General features: G+C 45.3%; 1 protein-coding gene across 1 annotated transcript in view; it reads left to right on the top strand.

The window, feature by feature from the left end:
- The first annotated feature begins 175 nt into the window (after positions 1-175).
- Positions 176-22,894, top strand: part of KLHDC4 (kelch domain containing 4) — a 28,910-nt gene continuing 6,191 nt past the window's right edge. The window contains 8 exon segments of the mRNA XM_010285557.1: positions 176-274; positions 1,736-1,827; positions 2,845-2,923; positions 3,900-3,998; positions 7,100-7,236; positions 14,658-14,750; positions 15,665-15,824; positions 22,862-22,894. The exon segment at positions 22,862-22,894 is cut by the window's right edge and continues 15 nt beyond it. Of these exon segments, the coding sequence (XP_010283859.1) occupies positions 176-274; positions 1,736-1,827; positions 2,845-2,923; positions 3,900-3,998; positions 7,100-7,236; positions 14,658-14,750; positions 15,665-15,824; positions 22,862-22,894 (792 nt within the window).

The following is a 22,894-nucleotide window of genomic DNA, read 5'->3' as shown; positions in this document are numbered from 1 at the left end:
CTGCGCGGCCTAGCCCGGCCTTTCAGCCATGGGGAAGAAGGGGAAGCGGGAGAAGAAGGGGAAGGGGGCCGAGAAGACGGCCGCGAAGATGGAGAGGAAGGTGTCCCGCAGAGCCAAGAAGGAGGAGGTGAGGGGCGGGAGTGGGGGCTGCGCGGCCTAGCCCGGCCTTTCAGCCATGGGGAAGAAGGGGAAGCGGGAGAAGAAGGGGAAGGGGGCCGAGAAGACGGCCGCGAAGATGGAGAGGAAGGTGTCCCGCAGAGCCAAGAAGGAGGAGGTGAGGGGCGGGAGTGGGGGGCTCCGGTAGCCCTGGCCCGCGAGGCCTGGGCCTCCCCTGAGGCGTTGTGGCGTTTCCTTGGGCCCTCAGTGGGTCTCAAGGCGTTTTGTAAAACGGAGTCTGAAGGTAAAGGCGTCCGTGGCGGGGGAAGCACGAGGAGGTCGGAGGAGTGGGTTGGTGGCATGGGTATTTCACTTTGAAAGTGAAGGAATTTACCCAAACGCAGGCGGCTGTTGACTTGGTTAAGTCCCGTTGGTGCCCGCACATCATCAGCCGGGTGCAAGATGTGCAGGCAGAGGGATTTTGAGGTCAGCGTACATCTCGTGAATCTTTCAGGGTTAGTGTTAGGGCAGTCCTGGTGAAAAAGCAGTGCTCCCGCTCACGCATGCGGTGTGTGGCTAAGGGCTGTGGAGCCCTCAGCACCTGTGTGAGGGCACTCGGAAAAGGCGAAAAGAGGATAAAGGGTGAAATGAAAACTGCTACAAGGAAGCCTTTTGCCATATTGCTGACAAGCTGGGTGCAGCATGTGCGAGAAAATGTAAAAGGAGGACAAGAAAATGCAGTTTAACGGTTCTTTTTTCCTTCCATCTTCCCCATCCTTTTCTTCTGGTCTTAAAAGCAAATGAAAATGTTTGTTTCTCTCACTCCTAGAGCAGGTGCTTGTATTTAGGCCTCAAACAGCTGCCTTTCTGCAGTCGAAAAGTAGTTGTTAACAGCATAATGCAAAACTTAAGACATGGACTGTGCCAGTACACATGTATACTGGATGCAGGGAGAGCTGATGCCATGCTGCAGAGGCAACATCCCTAGATTTTTGAAATCTCTGCTTTGACCACACCTTCAGAAGATTAATTGAAGGGAGGTGGTGAGCAATGGCGGTTGTAGGAGAGAGCATGGATCAGAAACTCTTCCTAGCTGCAATCTTGCTTCTGCTCTTGCAACTCAGTGTATCTGCAGTTTGGAGGCAGATTTTATTTTTAATTGACAGAAGTTGAAAGGGAGTAAAAATGTGTGCAGTCTTCTCTCCAGCTAAAGTATGAGCTGGGAACAGAAGAGAGTTTCCAGTTCCATTTAGACGTTTTTCCATTGCAGACAGAGAAGAGGACTAGCTGGATTGTAGCGTATCATCACTTCTGCTAGGGCTTAAATGATTTGCATTTACTTGCTGATTTTTGTGGTGTTTCTGCTGCAGGAATAGCAGGTGTGCACTAAATGCATGCTACCCTTTTAGGACTCTTCTGAGTGACTTGGTAGTGTTATAGGGCAGACCAATCTTTAAAGCATATCTGGAAGTACTCAGTATCCATTTCTTGTAGTTGAATGCAGGGAAGCTAAGCAGACAGATTTTTATTTTATTTTTTTTTTTAACAAGGGAAATCCTGAGGGTGAGTGCTGGTTTCATGTGGTGTGCGGGTGGCTCTGTGCATGTCAAGGAACTCATGTCTGGCTTTTTATTTTCAGGAGGATCTTGAAGCTCTGATAGCAGAATTCCAGAGTTTAGATGCTAAAAAGACCCAAGTAATTGAGTCATCTTGCCCACCCCCCTCACCCAGGTAAGAGATTAAATGAGGCTTTAGCTATCAATTATGCAGCAGTTGATGGTGCTTTTAATTAAATTTATATATGTCAAGTTATTTCCCGAGAGTGGAAGGCATAATATCTGTCATAGCTGATAACTTGAGTTATAAAATAATCTGGTATATTGAATCCCTGGTATATTGAAAAAAGGACCAAAAGCTTTTTTTTGGCCTTAAAGTCCACTTTTTAATCATCCCATCAGCACAAAGGAGGCAAAGAAGGGTTAGATTACAGGGCTTTGAGGAAAAGTAAAAGTTAAGAGGAAGTTTTGGATTTGGACTAGAAAGCTGAGCAGACTTAAGAAGCAAAAGGATGTGTCATGAGATACAAGACACTTTATCAAGTGTAGCTTGGTGTCCACATACTTCTAGGTTCTGTATTTCTGTTTCCTGTGGCTTGTTAAGCAAATGTCTATCTCTGTCATACCTGTTTTCCTCTCTGCATAGTGGGACAGGTCAGTACAATACTGTTAATCTCACAGGGGTGTTACAGTGGTCAGTTGGTTCCTCCTTGGGAGTGGTAGGGATCTGTCTCTGCATGGTGCAGAACACTTTGGTGGTATGTAGATTAACAATGACCAGTGGTGACTGCAGAATAATGACGCAGATAAGATGATAGGCGACAGCCCAGTTCTACCCATATTTATGTGCCCTCATAAAACTAATTTTTGTTCTTGACACACCAGCATTAAAATTCAAGAGCTCACGTCAAAAAGCATGTTAAATGACAGTGTAACGTGTGCTCCTAAAATAGGAGAAGATTTCAGACAGTGTCAAATTAATCTTGCTGGAAGTTTTCAAGAAGTTAATTTCTTTGAGAAGTTTTTAGCCCTGGTATGAATATCACAGCCTAGTAATTTGGCAGATGATGGAGAGACCTTTGTGGCTAGAGGGCAGAAGTACTAGTGCTAGCTGAGTTAAAGGCTGCAAGCTTCTGAGTTTTACAATACTCTTACACATCTACTGTTTTCACCATCCCTCTTTCTTTTGCAGGCTGAACGGCTCCCTCTCTGCTCACCCTGAGAAAGATGAATTGATCCTTTTTGGAGGTGAATATTTCAATGGCCAAAAAGTAATGTATACTTCCATTTTTTTTCTCGTTTATTCTACCCTCTCCCTGCCTTTTACTGTAATTTGCATGAGTCTCATTTAAAGTGAAATTCAAGGCAGCAGTCATAAAATATGTATCTGTCCCTGAATGAGAGCAAAATAGCCTTTTAATTCTGCTGTGATACTGTCTCATGCCTGAACAGTTGGCAGGAAGGAGACATGCTAGAACCCATTAAGGAGTCAGAGTGATTGTCTCAGCATCAATATTTCAGGGCTTCATAATTTCTTCAGACTTAGTTGTAGACATATCTGCCCCTCATTTTTGATAACTATTGAAGAATCTCTTATCTTCCACCTTTCAAAACAAGGTACTTCTGCAGTTTTGTTGCTGTCAAGGTATTGCCTGCCTTGGAGATGTGTACAGTAGCAAATATTTGCAAGCGGGCACTCCTGTTACTGAATTTCTGCAAGTTGCAAGTGTTTCTGGTGCTCCTGGAGACAAACTGGTCTTTACGAACCCAAGAAGTTGTATATACTGTAGCTTGAAAACTCAAGCCTGTCAATGATTTTTGCCCTAAGATGTTTGGTTGCCTTAGGATCACCAATGTGATGTGCTAAACTAATTCTCTTTGCTTCATTACCTTAAGCTGTTTCTGTCTCTGGAGTTGAGCAGCAGTTTGGGCAACAATAACCTGCACATCTGTGTTAAGCTCCACCTTCTTAAGTCCTCAAGTGGCTTAACGAAGTGTTTGTGAAAGAACAGTCCAGTCCAGTGGATCACTGAAAAAGTTGCTGACTCCCAGTCTAGCAGAGGGGTTGTTGCCCTCCTTCCCTGCCTGATGAGGCAGGTGAGCTTTTGCTTTGCAAAGCTAGTGCTGTGCTCCTTCTCCCCCAAACTCACAGATAACCTGAGGGGACCTCAGGCCTTGTGCTTGGACAGACTGACCCTGTCCAATGGAGAGCCGTGATGATGTGTATTTTCTCTTCCTCTCTAACAGACGTACCTGTATAATGAACTGTATCTTTACAACATCCGGAAGAACAGCTGGTCTAAAGTAGAGATCCCCAACCCACCACCAAGGCGATGTGCTCACCAGGTAAAGTATTGTGTGCCAGAGCAGAGGTTGGAATTGTTCTAACGCTGTGCTAAAGGCGGATGGGAGTTGATTTCTGCCCTCCAGCCAAGGGTTTCTGGGCCCTTTTCGTTCTCCTTGTAATGGGCTGCCTGTGGTGTCACTTCACCTCTTCTGCTGAGGGGTCTGTCCAAGCCTGTCCAAGGTGCTTGTGCTCTCTGGTCACTGGGTAGCCTCTGGAATTGTTAAGTGTAGAATAAAGATTGGGGTTGCATCTCTTTGGTCAACAGGACTCAAGCAGGACTTGTGGAGACTCTTCTTTTGAAGATGAACTCTCTTTGCTGCATTATATAGGGACCAGCTCAGCCATCCATAATCCCAGGATGGCACTGAATTTTCAAAATGATGGTCAAGGTATAACTTTGAATTTGACCAAAGTGCTATGAGTGGCAGAGTTGCTGTGCATGATTATTTCCTTAATGCCCACAGGCCTACATCCATGGGCATTACAGATACTGCCGCTTCAGCAGTGTGAAAGACCAATTACTGTAGCGTATCCCTGCTAGCATGGAGCAGTTGGGCTTTGCCAAGTGTCCCAACTGTACAACACAATGGACCCCTAGCACCGACTCTGTGTGTCCTGCCTTTGGGTTGTGGGGTTTTTTGTTGGTTTTTTTTTTTTTTCTTTGGCGGATGGGCTGGGTTTTTTTTTTGTCTGCAAAGGCAATAGATAAAGTTGTCTAAATTTTCTGTGGGATATCATGACACTCCCCTAGAATTCACTTCTCTGGTGCCTATGTCATTAAGGTCACTGGCTGGTTGTGACGATGAAGGATTTAGGTTTATTTACTTTATGTGAACACCTGCACATTAGAAACTGGACCAAAGACTTGTATTTTTTGCAGGTCTCTGGCCCTCACCAGCTGTCTGATAGATTATCTTGCCTGTTGCAGCAAGTGGCTGGGTGACTGGTACATTTCAAAAGCTGCCATGCAGGATGCGAATGTTACGCATTCCTATGTAACATTCCTACCCATGGCCAAAGCTCTTAAAGCTCCCTGGTAAGATCCAGTGCCCTGGTTAGGTTCATATATCCTTCTTATGCTACACCTAAATGCCAGTTTTGCTCTGAGTTGTCTGTCCTTTCTTGAATTGAAAGGTTTTGACTTGACTTTTCAGCTACCTAGTGGTCCTTAAAATGGAACTTGATTTCAGAGGTCAAATTCCACAAGGAGACCATGAATTCAAACACTCGTTTCTGTAGGTGAAAAGGAGGTTGCTTGGTGGGTGTGGAGTTGAGGTGCTCGTTTGGGTGTTGGTAGCCAGCAGGTGGCTGTCTCGCAGCTGAATCTGAACTGAGCAGGCAGGCACTGCATCAGGGAGCCGCAACTGGATAACAGAAATAAAATGAGAAACCTATCTGAGGAGTCCTGCTTCAACAATAAGGTTTCTGTCTGATTAATTAATTATAGTCACACAGGAGACAGTTCAGCCTCATCAGTTGGTGGGTTTGTTGTCTTCCCTGTGACTTTATTTTTAACGCATATTCTGCATTAGCTCAAAGGTAAACAGAAGCGTGTCTGTGGGTTTGTATGTACATTTTTTCAGTCTTATGTGTCATCTCTGGTCTCTGACTCGCGATCCTCTGTTGGAGTTTCAGTTGCTTCATTACATCAGCTCAACAGAGCTGTAGTGAGAATAGGTGAATATTGATGGGTGTTGTCAGTTCTTTAAGGAAAAAGCTTGGCTATGTAATGAATTTTGAGCCAGCTCTTCAAAAGGTCACATGCAAGTGCCAGCAGGCTGCTGTATGTACCTTCCCCTTAATCTTTTAAGCACTAGATACCCATGAAAATCGGGTACGTATCCCCTTTGTTTGGGTAACTTCATGTTCCCACAAGTCCTGCTTGCAAACACACCCTGTATTTTCTCAGATGTTTAATCATTGCATGTATAGGCTGGTTTACATGAGGGTATGGTCATATGTCTGATGCTAAAAATCTTCTCTGCTGTTTGCTGGGAAAGACAGGCAGGTAACGAAGCCCTTCTGAAGAAAGAGATCATTATCCCAATGTTGATCTGTGATGGATACCCTGGAAAAAAACACTTGTGGAACAATTAATGTAAATAACCCAAGAGGTCCCAGTCAAGGAAGAAATTTGCACAGTCATGTCGTTTCCTCTTTGGGTTTCCTTCCTCTTTCCTTAGTCCTTACCTAGATAATTTTAATGAAGTAGAGTCTTGCTCTTTTCTCCCTGCTTTTAACTGTCAGCTTGCATCACAACAGTGCTTTCTCTGTGCAGAAAGAACAAACCCCTTTGATCCTCTCTGCTACATGCCCTAAGCAAAGCAGTAACAATCTCCTCTTGTCCAAATGCTGCACATTTCCTTCTGTGTTTGGGGTTTTTTTGGTTGGGTGTGGGGTTTTTTTTTTTTTATTCAGAGGGAGCAGTAATGCTTTTCAGATCTTGGGAAGTGTCAGGTTTGGACTTGTGCTGCAGCTTGGCTTCTTTACTGTTCGTCGTTTTATAATCTACAAAAACTGCAAAGGGCAATTGTGCACTGTTAATTGCCTTTGCCAAAAGACTTTTCCCTGCATTACTCTGCCTGCCGGGTGCTGGGATGCTAGATGTGTCTTGGAGGCAGGAAGTTCCTGTGTTCCTTGCATGGCTCAGAGTTCATCAGCCCCAGTATGTCTTCTGCAGGATGCTGTTTATGTGACTAAAGGATGGGTGGAATGTTGCCAAGCCTTATCTGTGGAGAGGTTTCCTTTTGGTGAACAGAGAGATTTGAACAATTGTTGTTAAACTAAATCCCAAGATGCTTCCTTGGGAACCTTGAATTTGTAGAACTGGAACTCAAGATGCTAGGGTGTGGGAAGAGCCCAGCTCCTTGGCCGACTTTCCTTTGCTGTAGGGAACGTGTGCTAAACAATGAATAACTCGTGTTTAAAATTCCCCTTGCTTCAGCACTAGAGAGCTGCTGTTGTCAAGCAAGGCAGCAGCAGCCACCGCTGCCACTTGTCTGCTCTCTGGTATTTGGAGGCAGCTGCACACTTCACTGAAAGTTCTGTCTCTGGTTTTTGAACCCTGGTCTGATCCAGCTCTTCCTTCTTCTCCTGGCAGGCGGCAGTGGTGCCCACAGCCGGCGGGCAGCTGTGGGTATTTGGCGGGGAGTTTGCATCTCCCAATGGGGAACAGTTCTATCATTACAAGGATCTCTGGGTCCTGCATTTGGCTACCAAGACCTGGGAGCAGATCAAGTAAGTGATGGACCATCTTGTCTAGACAGTGCTTTTGCCAAGAAAGGTTGGACCAGGTGATCCTTGAGGTTCCTTCCAACCTGGTAGTCTATGATTCTGTGACGTGTTCTGAAGTCAGTGATGCTCACCTCATGAGGGAGTGTGCCAGCATGATCTGAGTTTGATTGCTGGTATAGTGCTGTGATTTCCCGGTTGTCTGCTCGTCTCTACCTTGAGTACAGAGATGCCCAATCTAGAAATGGTGGAGAGGACAGCCCCCAGAAAGTAGTAGAAATGAGAGATGTGTTCCAAGTCTACTAAGGCCAAAGCTATTTTATTTACTATGTGATTTTTGAAGCATGGGTGTGCTTGGGTGTTACTTAACTGAAGGAAGGAGTATCATGAACAGCACTCTGTCCTCCCAGCCGTGGTGGGTGTAGATGTCCAACTTCAAAACAGTACTTGTTGCTCCGTCTGCCTGGGCTCCTCCTACATGAGCTGTACAAGACCAGTACAAGGATCTCGCCCAATTTTACCATTGCTTGAGAAGACAGCTTGTATCTATCCACAGAGCCAACTTAATTCCTGATAACTGGCATTTGCTGCTTCAAGATTCCTTGGGATAAACAAGCCAATAATTCAGACCCGTCAAAGTAAACAGGTGCCAAAAGCTCTGGTAGTTTTTGACAGGAGTTAAGGTGCCTAAATATCTTCTGTAGATCTGGCCTAAAGTCCCCTGCTAATGTTTCCTTAACCTTTGACTTCTTGGTTTTGCTGCTCACGTTTGTATTTGCATGAGAGAAGACGTCTGATGGGTCATCCAGTGGACTGAGAGGCAGGAGATGTGGCTTTGGGCCTGACTTTGATATAGACTTTCTCTTGGACTTTGGGATTTCTTGACTGTGGGATTAGTCAGCACAGCTTTGGGTGGGCTGAAACTGCCATGCAGCGGACCCTTGAGGTGGCACTGGGGAAAGCAGCAGCTTTGGGACATTTGCTCATTTGCTGTCTGACCTGTTGATCTCCTGGTTATGAGCTCTATGTCCTTCCTTCAGGTGGGAAACCCTAAATCTGCCTAGGTTGATCAGTTTTTGCCTCGTTTACAGAGTGCGAGTGCCTGTTGTCTGTGTCTCTTGCACAATAATTGAGAGGGTGGTTTAGGACTGAGCTGTGCAGAGATGGATACCTTGGTTCTGCCTTGGCACACGCCTGGGGCCACACAGTGAGTCATCATGCCTGTCTGCCTTTTCTCCCCCCTCCCTGTAAAATAGGAGCATTGATATTGCCTGACAAGGGGGAAATCTGGAGGTTTAATTTTACTGAGGTTAATGTAGCACTGAAGGGACTCTGGCATGGAAGGTGCAGGGGGACATATAGAGCCAAAGTGCCAAAATCCCAAGGAGTCCAAAACAGGCTGGGTTAGAAGGGTGCTTCACAGCACAGGATCCCGGCAGCCGACTGTGCTGCGAGAATCCGGGGGTCATCCTTTTGAGTTGCTCTCGGAGGCTGAGAGAAAACTGATTGGTGAGCGGCTGGTTCCTGTCCATCAGTGTGGTTCTTGGCTCCAGACCTGGCAGTGTTAATCTAATAACAGCTGTAATTTGTCATGTTACAGGAAGCCAGGTTTACTCTAGTGAGCCCTGCTTGTCTTTGAGAAGCAGGGGTGAGAGAAACCCTCCAAAATGATGGAGGGCTCTTTAGGAGGTGCAAAGATTAAAAAGACCTGTCTATGTGCAGGCTGATCTGCCTGTTGTTGTTAGGCAGAAGCTGACGTAATGACTGTGACTGTACCCTTCCCAGCTCCCCCAGAATAACTTCTGAATCCCTTGCTCAATCTCAGCCAAGTAAAGGGGATGAACTCAGATGCGTTATGTCCCTACCGATTTCACGTAAGCGGGCAGGGGGGAGAAAGTGATGCTCGCCACAGAATCCCTGCTGAGAGAAAGGGTTGACATTTCAACCAAACTCTCGGTTGAAAAAATCCTCACTGGCGAGCAGTGTTAATACCCAGCTGCAGGGAGAGTGAGGGTGGGAGATTGTTTTTTGTGAGCCATCGGAGAATCCAGATGAGGCTTCATTAGCTCCACCACTGATGGCACAAATTGTTCTCTTGTGGGTTTGCAGATGCGTTGCTGTAGAGCTGATTTAGGGTTTTCCGCTCTCAAAACAAATGCTGCAGTACCTGACCTGCCTGGGAGGAGGAAAAGAGGTGGTTGTGGGACGAGCAGAGCCTCATATCTAACCCCATGTGGGAGACCAGCCTTGGGGATGCTGAGTGTAACTTACACTGCAAAAGCACCTGTTCCCTCCCTGGACCTGAGCATGAAATTTGCATGTGCTGCGAGTAGCAGGATGCCGCCAGCAGTCCCAGGCCCTAAGAGGACTAAAAGCATGGCAAGAGGTTTTTGTTGTGATGGATTGTTGCCGTTAGTGAGGAGGGAGACAGATTGGCAAGGTGGGTCCCTAGTTGCTCCTAGGGAGCAAGTTCTAGGTACCATACTTCAAGTTGCCCAGAGCTATACTCCATCCCCTGGTGTTGGTTGTCACATGTCACTTTGGCTGCCATTCCACAGTGGGAGGATGCATTTGGAGTCATTGATACTTCATTGTTTCTTAATAGATAAAAGGATAGACATTTTCTAAGTGAGCATCATAAATTATATGGGTGGAAGTACGCTGGAGAGATGATCTTTTCTTTCTCTCTCCCTCCCCCATGCAGGATCTTCTCCATTTGAGCTTCCTGATGTGTTTGGGTGGATGTCTGTCTTTCAGCCTTGCTGGAATTTTGAAAACGCCTGTGCCTTGGTCCCAGTGTTCGAATAAAACAAAGTGCATCTCCTCTCCACCCTTGGGCAGAGCTCCAAGAGCTGCATTAATGAGGCATCTGGCAGAGGAGGCTGGGAAGGGATGTCTTTGTTTTAATGTTAACCTGACTGAGTGTGAAAATCAAGTTTCTGCTGCTTTTTTGCATTTCCATATGGCACCTTGATTACAGTCTGCTTGGAAAGGGGAAGAAGAAAGGGCAGAAATGATTGTTGAATTGTACAAGGTATTTTTTTCCTACTTCTTTTATAACTGATCATAACACGTGCTGCATTTCACTTCCTTCAGCATTTTGCTTTTCTTGCCAGGGAACCCCATTGCTGCTGTCATTTTTTCACATAGGTTTCTCATGTCTATCTGAAGTCAAGCACTTGCTTATTTTGGATTGCCATTAACCAGCTGGGATGACTGGTGACAGCGGGGGGTCAGCTTGGAGGCTAGTGGTATTGGAGGAGTGAGCGTGTTTGGGAAGACTAAACGGAGGGGGCAGATTGTGTAGGTTTTTTGGTTCATGGTGGGGCACAAGTCCTGGTACAACAAGCCTTTACATAGCAGGCCAAGCAATAATTCCATGTGTCCAGTGTGGTAGCAGTGTTACCTGAATAAATGCCTGGTGATAGACATTTGGGGTACAGACTGGTGTTGAGTAAACTCAGTTGGGTTTGGAAGACATCATTTTAGTGCAAATAATAGAGTAACATAATTATTCATTAAGAAATGTTTGGACAAGAGAGACAAAGTTTGCGTTTGTTCCACGTGGGAAGACTCACATGTGCCCAGACTGAAGAGCTAAGGGGACCCTGGTGTGATCTGAACTTGCAGTTCTAGGAAATCTAGTTATTCCAGCCCCACAGTGTAGTTTTCAGACAATTATATTGTTCTTCCTGGCCTACAGTTTGTGCGTCAGGCCATCTTGGTGCTGTAAGAGGCTTGACTGTAAAACACTTCTGAAGAGAAAACCTTGAATAACTCATCCCTCTGAATAACTCATCCCTGTGCTGTGTCTGCAAAGGCTGCTGGGGAAGTGGATCTCCATTATCTCCTAGCACAAAGCACAGTGGTGGCAGTCTCCTTGACAGTTAAAAGTTGCTATATTTAGCAATATGTAGCTATATTTACTTGTGTTTTGCATGCGCAAAGATGGTCCAAACACAACAAATCCCAGCCTGTTAGAAGACTTGCCAGCAAGTGACTTTGACTTATTGGAACTACTTTATCATGTGTGTGATGCACAAGGTTGCCTCAGTGCATGAACTGTTTGTTACTTTGCCTTAGAGCTAAGCAGTATTTTAACCTAATTGCCTCATTGCTTCCTAGAGAGAACATTCTTACTCGGCTCTGTGTGGCCCAGTGCACTCCCTCAGAGAGAGACAGGAAGCATCACACTTTAGGGTTGTGCTTGGGAACTGGCAGATCCCTCCTCTGTGTAGTTTTTTTTTTGTCTTGATTTTGAGCCTGTATAGCTCCCTTCCTTTTAATACTGGAGTGTTAATGATACTTCCCATAACAGTTTTGTGAGATGTGGTGCTATAAATATTTCAGGGTAGCATTTCACAAGCGTATGTTTAATACTGTTTACAGAGATAACTGGAGCAGTCACTGCAGTGCAGGATGCCTCTCAGCATAGGTTTGTTTCTGATTGACAGCTCTTCTTGCTCATATGCTGTCTGTCACCGGAAAGGTCAGGTCCTGCAACACAAGGTAGGAAGGTGCATTGGTGCTTAAAGAAAATAAGGGTATTTTGGTGTAACATTGAGTAGACTTCCTCTGTCAGCCCAGAAGTGAGCCATATGAGCTTGTTCTTTGATAGATCAGGATCCAAATGTACAACTGTTGATTTACTTTGCAATCTGATTTGAGGGTTTTGTGCCTTGTGGCAATTGCATATTCATTTGTGTACTTCCTAACTGAGTATACGAACACGTGTGTACACTATCTGTGTGTGCAATTGAACAGAACACTTGTTTACATTCACAAGTGTAAGATGTAAAACTGAACACTGAAGTCCTGGGCTTCAGCTGCCTCGTGTACTGGATGATAAAAATGCTTTGTCCTGAAATGGTCCTTTGATGGAGTGTCCTATGCATCATCACTTTTGTTATTATGGAAAGGTTCTGACATTCATCTGAGCATCCTCATGAATGAAGAGGTAACTCACTTATGCAGTCTGTAGCCACGATGACATGCAAGTCTTTAATTCTTGAATCAGCTGAATTCAGGTCTGTTATGTTACTATAAGTCCCAGAGTAACTCCACAAGCAAAAGCAAATTCCTTATGGAGCAGTTCTGATCAGACTCATGCTGTACATGTGTAGAGCCAGTCCTTATCTAGACTTATCTTTTAATCTATTTTTAAAAAAAGTCTGGAGAATTTACAGCTCCCTCCCACGTGTCTGCTTTTTGGTGTCAACCCCATGAAGTAGAGTATTAATCATAAAGTCTGTGAAACCATTTCCAAAATGCTTGTTTTGTACCATGAGCAGTAATACAGGCAAAAGGAGACCATTTGCATTTGGGAAAAAAGGGTTCAAGCTTGCAGCAGGTGCTTTCTGGAGCATGGTTATACATTACTGCCAGTCCTGCTTGACTATGCCATTTGATTTTTCCAGCATTGTTTGGAGACTGAGGATGAAGGACCTTGGCTGTATGAATAGCTCTATGTAAAAATACTTTCTAAGAGCAGTTGTTGCAATTTGAGGAGGGCATGTCTTTACATCAAAGGCTGTAAGCTTTCCTTTATGGCTGATTCCTGCAATGTGTAACACTAAGGCCAAGGAAGGATGGTACAATACTGTGCAGGCTGAGGCCTCCTGGAACCGTGCTTCAGCATCAGTTCTTGTAGCTTGTATATCTAGTTTAAAGAACGGGGAGAACAGCCTTGTGATTGAGAGTAAGTGGCACTGGTGCAAGAGTGACTTCTCCAGATTCAGATCAGGTCTCATACTGGATGTTTTTGTTTGTGACTTTGAGTTAATTGTACACTCGTAGGAACTTGTTTATTAAAACACATACATCAATGGATAAACTTTTGATTGTTCAGAATTGATTTTTGACTTGGAGGAAACTTTTGGAGAATCAAGGCAGAAGATACTCTCTGAGAACAGGATTTTATTGCTCGTGTTGATTTTTAATTCCTTATTTCCTTTAAAAATAAAAAAAAAGATTTTAAAAGGTGCCATCCTCTGGAATAATAATGTGAGAGCTTTGTTACAGAAGAGAAAATAATGATTTCACATCTTGATGAAATTAATACTAGAGGCGCTCTTCTGCAGGATGGTACTTAAAAATCCAGTAAATGCCTAGAAAACTTTGCTCTCTGTTAGCATAAAAAAGTCCAAGCAATCAATATTAATTCAGTCTTACCCAAACGCTGCTGTTCTGCTTGGAGTTTTTCATTATGACTGGTGTGAGATTGTCATTTTTGATGGTGAATAAGGGCCCTCATTTTCTCTCTCCACAGAAATCTATCACCACTCTTTATAGCAACCTGCTGCCAGTTAAAGCCTAGCAGTAGGGTTGCAGGTTTAGCTTTTGCTGCTGTTTTCAATGGTGAGCAGGTTTCCTGTTTATTTAGGCCTTGATTCTGCAACCACTTAACACATGTTAACACTGCCTATTTGGGAAGTCTTGCCGAGTTCAGTGGTGCTAACTATGTGCACTTTGGGAGACTCCTCAGCGAGAGTGAAAATGTGATGGGTTAATCCATGGGGGCAGAGAACACACAAAACAAAACCTTGTTTTCTCTGCGGTTTGGCCTGAAGTTGCCTTTGTTTTCAGAGTTCTTGAAGTTGTTTTTGTTCTCTCTTATATGATGCTTGGTCTGTGGGTGAACATGAAGGAAGGTGCATCTTCGTTGCCTCTCAGGAATATTGTTGCAGCTGCCTGGCTTCACGTGAAGCTTTTGGATGTGACAGATGGGGTGTTGTTGCGTGTTGCTGGAAATGGAAGTGGCACATTTAACTGAAAGGTCAAGAAGGCTTGAAAGAGCAGAACAGTGATAACGTAGCTGCTTTTTTAATGTGTTTAAGATAATAACGATGACTTGTGTTGGGGCAATGCTTTTGTTCTTGAGGAAGTCTAAGTAATTTATAAAGTCTTCTCACTAGATGGATGTTCTATCCTAACTGCAGGTAGATGAGTGAAGCCAACATGGGTACATGATTTCCTAAGACACTGAATGAGAGTGGATGTCAGAGCCAGTCTCTGACTTTTACATGGTACTTGGAGAAAACACCTCTGTCTAGAATGCCTGTCTTGCAATTGTGGGAGTTAACTGCTGTTCATTAAACTCTCCTGAAAAATTAGCTGCTGAGTTATAGCAGAAAAGACTTCAAGTCTTTGGGTGCTGTTAGAGACTAGATGGCTTATCCCTAGGGATAAAATTGTTACTGCAAAATACCTGTGTTGCAGATACCAAGAGTTACAGGAAGTGCACACATACTGTTTTGGAGAAAAACATACATATGTGTTAAGGCAACAAAATTCCCTATAATTTCCTATACCAGGAGAACAGAAGCTGAACTCAACCAGCCCAGCTCCCAGTGACTTCAATAAAAATGGACTGACACACTAACAGGAAAGACAATTTTGCTGATAAGTGGAATTTCTTTGCGTTTCAGGGCATCAGGAGGTCCTTCTGGAAGAAGTGGTCATCGAATGGTTGCTTGCAAAAGGCAGCTGATCATCTTCGGAGGTTTCCATGAGAGCGCAAGGTGGGTTACTGCATGTTGGCTGGTGGTACTGAATCCTCTGTAAAAAAGACAATAGAATTTCACCAGTAACAGAAAGCTGGGCTGTAATGGAAGGATTATCCTCAGCAGTACTGTTACCGAACTAGACTTTTATGTTAGAAAGACAAGTGATGTTGATTTAAAGTCTTCAACTGTTTGAGAAACCATTGTACCACTTAGCTAATCACTGAAGTAGCTACTCATCCTTGTAGCTAAAGCTTAATACATCACTTTTGGCCTCTGAATCTTGTCAAAGAGCCTTGTTTTCCTAGAAACATCTTCTCCAGTAGGCTCTCACATACTACATGAGGTCACGGCTACACTGCCATGGGGACTGTGAAGAGAGCTGAGCTGCGTATTGTCTCAGAGACAGTAAGCAGCATAACCGCAGTCCCTGGGAGCGCAGTGCAAGTTGCAAAGCCCACCCTAGACTTCGCTGTGTCCTTGGGAGTTTATCCCGTGCAGAGCATTTTCCCCTAGCAGTATGTGAGTTGGCTAGTAGAAAGAGAACAGGGATATATGTATATTTTCTTCTCCACTCCTCTAGACAGACGTAGCTCTAATCTGTTTTGATGTCTTGTGTTCTGGTTTAAGTTACGTTGGATTGTGTTAACTGGATGGAGTTGATAAAATCTTGGTTGTAGTAAAGAATGCAGAGAGGTCTTGCTTAAAGGAGTTTTGGCAAATTGTTGCACTGAAATGGTAACCTTCACCTGAACAAATCTTCTGTACATTGCTACGGCTATGGAAGGAGAAAAGCCATAAACGCAAGGAGTTGAATAAGGTGTTGCACCTCCTCAGAGGTTCCTAGTGCTGTTCCTGAAGTGATTTTTTTTATCCTTTCCTAAATGGTGACCATTACAAAAACCTGTGGTGTGCCAATTTACTCTCCCTAGAGATTACATCTATTACAACGATGTGTATGCCTTCAACCTGGACTCCTTCACTTGGAGCAAGCTGGCTCCATCGGGGATAGGACCTGCTCCAAGATCCGGGTGTCAAATGGCTACCACTCCTGAGGGCAGCATAATCATCTATGGAGGCTACTCCAAACAGGTAGGAAAAACTTTGTGGTAAGCCAATGCACTATTTCCTGGATGCTGAACAGAATAGCTGATGGAAAAACTAGGGGCCGAAAGTGAAAACTAGAACCTGACAAGCTCAAGTTGCCTAAGTGGTGCCGGTGCGATGGTCTTGACCTGTGTTGGCTGTGGAGTTCTGTGTTTCGCCCGCTTGGAGAGGGCAGCAGGCCTAGAGCTTGGGAGAGCAGAACTGAGATCTCTGTACCACTGCTTCCTTCTGCTCAGTTTTGCAAGCCTTGTCTCCAGTGCAAGATTTAATGATCTCATCACATAACTGCCCGCTGCTCTGACTGACGCTGTTTCCACATGTCAGGCAGCTGCCAGATGTCCAAAAAACGCTGGTAACAAGAGTGCAATGTTAGCCTGTGATTATGCCAGCTTGGAGTGGATGTACAGTTGTGCCCTTGGATTGTTCGTACACAGGATGGTTTAGGCTGCTGTGAATCATTACTACTACCAAAAGAGGCATCTTGTCTTCTAATTGTGCCTTTCTTCATGCAATTGTGTGCTGATCGAGGAGCTTTTCTTGCTTGTTAAAATGAATTTTGTATTTTCCCTGTTAATCTAATCCAATACAAGGAAGTGATATCACAGAGGTAGGAATAAATAACTGGGAGAAACGGCAATTTTGGCAACAGTGGTGGTTGCTGCCAACTTAAAGCATTCTCGGGTAGTACTCGTCTGTATTCCAGCATGTGCAGGTTAAGAGCAGCAGCTGCCAGGAGAGTTGTATTTTCTTGCATCAGTGAAAGGGTTAAGGGAGCAGCACTAGTTAGCGAACTCAATAGGCCAAAGAAGACTTTTGATGAGCACCAGGCTTCCTCTGCTCTGCTTCTTGCTTTGTTAATCATGGTAATTTATACTGGATAGCCCTTTAGACCATATGTCCTCATTGACCAAGTATCCCTGTCTCCATGCTGGGTGGGAGGAAGTAAATATTTCATTGAGCAAAAGGCTCCTGCAAAAGCTTTTAAATGTTGTGAATGCAGACAGAAGACTCAGATCCTGCTGCTACAGTCTCAGTGGAAAGGCATCGCTTCCAGCAGCGTGTCGCTGGGGGAGGAGGACGCGTTGTTCTTCTGATGTGAATAAATGAACAAAGAAGAAACGCACGGAAAGGGAAGAGAAGATAGTCTGTCTATATATTTAGAAGCATTTGTGCCTCCTCACGGCCTGCGCTTAGGGCTCTATCTCATCAGATGTGCATTTGATTAAATAGCAGTAACAATACAGAGGCATTTTCTACCCGAAAGGGCTTTGTCCTCTTCCTTTCTCTGGCCTGTTTCCTTACTCTGGAGGGTGGGAAGGAAGCATGAGCCTGCATGCTATGCTAGATGTGGATCTCTCACGGCTACTGAAAGCAGCTGGATCTCAAATGCACACTGAGACGCATGGAAATACAAAAGTTGACACGTGTTTGCAGTTGGTTCTATTCCACTTTGAGGGTGGGCTCTGTCGCGCTGCTTTGGGTTGTTTTGAGCTCATAAAAATTAAGTAGAAGGGATGGGAGAATGCAAAGCTGCCCTCAGCCTTTATGTAGGGCACTGAGCAAGGATAAGAGCTGGGTGCAATTCCTCTCCAGCTTGAAGAACAGCTTTTACATTAAAAGAACCACTCGTGTTCATGAATCTACTTCCTTTGTAATATACAGAGCTAAGTCTGCTGCTCTCTGATATGCCATTCCTAACAAAGACTTTGCTTGTGTATTCTGTAGAACAAGAGAACTTTCAGGCAGGAATGGTGCAGTCGAGCTACAAAGCACTGGACAGAATTTTCTCTGCAGCTTTCTTGATATGCAAGGCAACAAAGCTTTAGCATGGTCCTGAAAATGTAATTCATCAAGATTTAGCTCCTTTAAGAGAAACACAACTTCATTAACGTGTGGCTATTTAATTCACGTTATATCTTTTGCTTATAGCTGATTGTGGAGCTGAGTCTCTCTGGGTTTACTTTGAAGTGAAGAAAATGTGTTTGGCTTTTGTACTCCTCCTGGAATCATTGGCTGGGGTACTTTTGGGAGAAATGAGACGTAGAAGGTGGAGAAAACACTACTTAATTGGAGGTGGGCAGGCACAGGAGAAGACCTATTTCTTGTCTCCTATTAGAGAGGCAGATGCTACGTTCAGGAGTGCTGTGAAGACATTTTTGGGAAGACATTTTTGCATATGAAACCGGGCAGGTGTCCAAGTAAAGCACCGTTCACCAAGTCATGTAGAGAATTCTCTTCTAATAAGAGGCAAGACTAAGTTGCACATGTGCTGTAAAAAAGGTGCAGATTTGTGTAGGTGCCTCCTGAGGCCAGAGCTGCTACCAAGCCCGTATGTGGTGAGAATTGATTTGGAGGGAAGAGGAGTGAAAATCATAATAGCCTCTGTGTTTTAGTATTGGCATGATGTAGCTGTTGCATTGCTGGAGGAGAGTTGCGCTGTGGCAAGGCTGCTTTCCTGCAATGGGCAGTTCTGATGCATTATGTGCTGTGGTCCCCTTGGCCCTTGTAAATTTGCTTTGAAGTACATGCCAAAATAGCTGTGTGGTATAGTACGTGTTGCCTAGGGCAAAAAGAGATGTAAGCCCAGGAAATTCATAGTTATGGGTGGAATTGTAGGCATCTTTGTACCCAGCTGGCTGTTGGGCCTCTATAAAGCTTGAGCAACACTATCAGCTTGCAGCCAGGGATGTTCCCCTGATGGGGTGATCAATCTGCCTGTCCTTAATCCGGTCAGCAGGTGTTGTGAGCTGGGAAGGCAGAAGCAGAGAGATTTGGTCCCTGCTTTGATTTGCTGGACTGGCATGCAGAACTGAGCGTGGAGGGTCAGTTTTGACTAATGTTTGTTGGTCCAGGTGGTGTCGCTGAATTTCCTTGATGTGACCTGAATAAGAAAGTCTCTTTCATGGCTGGGGAAATAGAGGCAGAAAAGATCGACTTGTCTAAGGCACTCTAGTTCTTGTGGACAGAGCCAGGGCAAGAACCTTGGTACCCAGACATGCCTTTGCCTGTGCCAGCCACTAGATTTTGCTGTCTAAGTGGTGAGCAACCAGGACACAAATGGTGAAAAAGGAGCTTTACCAACCCTGAGGGAGACTAACTTGAGATGTTGGTGCACAAATTGACAAGAGCGCGCCTGATGTTTTAAAATGCACAATTCTTAGCACAATTGTGTCCCTGTGTTCACGTGTTTCATCTTCAGCCTAGAAATGGTAAAGGCAACTTCTATGATATCTTACAGAAGGGGGTGTTGTGGGCGTTGTCAGCTCTGCCTAAAACGTACCTCAAAATCCCTCAAGGAGCTCAGACTTGTTCTCCTGCTGATCTTAAAGATGTCCTCACCCATTTCTCATGCTGGGGATGGGGCTTGCTGCAGCAAGCTGCATTTTTGGCTGTATAAAACAACGAAACCTCTCTATTGCTAGGCAACATGAGCGCACTGTGCCTGACTGGCACAGCGAATGCAGCCGGGAGGTGTCAGAGGCTAGCACTGCTCTACCTTGCAGGTGCAAGGCAAGGGACGGCTGGCATTACATGCTTGCAAGGCTTTTGGATTCCAGAGAAGACTAGCATGTGGGTTTTTTGTTTGGTTGGTTTTGGGATGTTTTTTTAGTGGCAAGTTTTGCAAAGCTGAATTGGATTCTGCTGGGAGATTGCCTGTGGCAAGGCCGAAGTGTTTGCCTGAACTGCAAGGTCTGCTGGGAGGGGTTCCCTCTGTAGTTCTGCCTGCTCAGGGCTTCTGCTAATTGGATGTATTTTGCCACTGTTGATCTTCTTTTATCAGACACATTTAACACATTATATTTGGGGAATCCTGATTCCCCTTCTTCTCAAGAACAGCTCTCCATGCCTCAGTTTCCTTGCTCTTTGAAGGGGGATAAACATGTGTCTTGCTGTCCATGGAGCTGGGGTTTTTTAGCTAATGCCAATAAAGCTCTTGTAACTTGCTAATGTAGCTGTGTGTGCAAACAGTAGGCTGTGGATATCCGAGCCGAGTTTGCTTGAAAGCAAACACCTGGAACTTCAAGGCAACGACAGTGGGGGGAACAGGAGCCTCTTGTGACTGACGGAGCGATTTGCTCAGGGCAATTGCTGCTGAAGTGTCTGCTTTTGAGCCAGTGCAAGTTGGGGAAAACAGGCATCGCTGACAACAAATAACTAACTCCCACTCCACCTTATTGGGCTTTTCTCAGCCCAAGAAGCTTTGTCATGTTGCATAGACAGCGTGTTTACTACAGGGAGCCGTGTGGTTTTCAGGAGAGAAATAATGCAGTTATTCTATGCAGCTTGTATGACAGTGAAGCCAACTGCTCTCTCAGTATTTGTTATTTCCCCTCCTTTTGTGCAAACAATGCACATCTTACTGTGCTTCGGCACATTTCAGCCCATGAGTCCCCTGCACATATGAATGTGTGCTGTGTCTAACATTGAAGGACAAACTGCAGCCTACCTGGGACTGGGAGCAAATAACCACTATTTCCATTATTGTTCGCAGACAGGCACTTTGCAGTCACTGGGGTGCACTTCATTGCTATCAGGTGTGAAGCCTCCTGCCCGTCTCTGTCTCTCTCCCTCCCTCTCCTCTGTCCATCCATCCCTGATGGCTGTTTGCTTAGGTGAGGCTTGGAAGGGTGTTCGATTGAGGTGAGGGACATACTAAAAAGGCTGCTGTGTCTCAGCTGTCCACAGCCTGCAGCTCGTTGGTGACTTCTGCTGCTTTAGACCTGTGTGACAGAGACAGCGAAGTGTGACATTGCCAGAACACGGCACTTGCTTGGCACAGTGACTCACAGCCCTCTGAAATTGAGAGCTACTGCTGTAGATGCCACAATACACGCACCGCCACGCTATGAATTGGTGTACTCGATATTTACAGCACCTTTCCTAGAAGGCATTTCTTTCCCTTCCTGCCCTGGCAGCTCTCTCTTACGGGTCTGTTCAAAGTTAGCAGCTCTCAGCCCTTCCAACCGTATCTTCAACACCAGAGCTCCTCTAGCTATGCCTCAGAACCACTCACCAATGGATAAACTTGTTTTGCTTGTTTTTCATACGCTGGAGAACTGGCAGTGGCTGAAGGAGTCATCACTGTATAACTTCTTATTCAGAAAATAGGACTGTCACTGATGCTTGTTGCTACAGGCTTCCTGTCCCTGTGTGCCTGATGTTCTGTTGCTCAGGGACAATAGGTGGAATAATGCAGTTGTTGACTTCATGGAAGTGGTTGCACAGAACATGATCTCTCCAGTGTAGAGACGATTCTCCTGCCTTGAAGAATGTGTCAAAATTTTCAGTTCATTGATGGGCTTGCTTAGGTGCATGTGGAGATCAAGAAGACACGTAAGCCACAGCCTCAAACTAACAAATTTCCCAAGACAGTCCTATGGGCAGACCCTGGTCCTTAAGCTAACTGAAACTTCCCTTTTGCTGCACTGTGAGCAGAGTTCTCCTGTTTCCTCCAGCACTTCATTATCTGCCTTCCCCGGGGCTTTTCAGCATCATGCAAGTTAGAGCGTTGTTGTGCAATGCCTCAGACACACTTTATTTCCCTTTCCTCTCTCCTGCCTTTCTAAGCATTGAATACTGTTCCTACGAATTGGATACTGGGCCATGTAGCAACAACACGGCATACCCTACAACAACAAAACCTGTCAAGTGCAAGGCACAGAGTTGGGTACAGATGTGCAGCAAGAATAGGACAGCACTGTGGCGTTGTGCTCTCAGGTGCACCCAAGCCGCCCTCCTTCCTGAGGACTGGACCCCAACCCTCCTAGCTTTTGCTGGGATCCACTACCTGCATGCTGGTAGCAGTTACACAACATAGCCATTGCCACCAGGAGGAAGGGAATTACAAGGAAGTAGGAGCTCTGCATGAAGGGATGGGTGGATAATGACATTATTAAAAGACCTCCTACAGTGATATTGCACAGTGCTGCTTTCAAATGCTGCATGTTGCTATGAGCGCTGGAGTACAGGGGCTTACGGTGAAAGGAGTAAGGGAAAATTGCATTTAAAATGATGCACTTAATTGCCTCAACTGAGGCTTGATCCTGCTCTTGGTGGTGTCTTGCCGTTGCCTTCAGTAGTGGTTGAAATGGGGCTTCTGTTTCGGTTTCGGAGAAAAAACTGTTGCTCACAGCTCTGTGGGGCCCCAAATGCTAAAAATGACAGCTGCAGTCAGCCTGTGGTGCAGAGAGCGAGCTGTCACCTCTGCTTCGCCTGTAGTGGGATGGAGATGGCGGGGTGGCAGGGACTGAAAGTCTGTGTGCTAGTCACAGATCTGTGCTTAGGGCCTTGCAAATGATACAGCACAGATGCTCTGAGCTTCTGCTCAGCATTCAAGGACAGAATCCCAGAGGGCCTTGCAAGCCCTGTGGAAAGTTGTCGTGTGCCACTTTGGTGGAGTGGGTATCTGGTCTCTTTAGGCTCTCTTTTACAGCTAAGGGAGCAGTGGCACAGATGTTAAATTAGTCCCTTGAGAATGCCTGATACTGTCTGTGGCAGAGTAAAAAGCAGGACCTTGTGCCTCCTGTTTCCTTGGTGCCCCATGCTTCCTTTCTTCTGCAAAACAATCACTTTTAATCCCTTGTGACAATTTATTTATCTTTTCTTAGTGCCAAAATTCCTGCCCTTAAACTGCATCCTGTAGCCATCTCCCATGAGTCCCAGGATCTCTGTTGCAGCCTGGAGAGCACTGCCTGGTTGTCGCAGGTGGAAGTTGGTTGTGGCTCATCACATGAAGTAGCCCTGGTTTGAACACTATGGTTGTGAGCTGCCAGATACTCCAGAGCCACAGTGCGACTACCTGCATGGCTGCTTCTTACCTCAGTCACCATGTTTGCATATTCAGCACAGGAATGTACAGATTCAGGCTGCAATTAGGCTTACCTGTGGGGTGGCAAGTTCAGAATGGCACATGCTGCCATTCTGGCGTGGGTGACTTTCTAGGCCTTGAAGAGTTGGACCTCCTGTGTACTGAGCCACTGAAACTGTTTCAGTGAGTATCCCTGTCTTTCCCTTCTCTGCAGAGAATTAAGAAAGATGTTGACAAAGGCACCCTG

Source organism: Phaethon lepturus, unplaced genomic scaffold, assembly GCF_000687285.1.
Source record: "Phaethon lepturus isolate BGI_N335 unplaced genomic scaffold, ASM68728v1 scaffold30104, whole genome shotgun sequence".
NCBI lineage: Eukaryota > Metazoa > Chordata > Aves > Phaethontiformes > Phaethontidae > Phaethon > Phaethon lepturus.
This window is presented reverse-complemented; position numbering and strand designations above follow the sequence as displayed.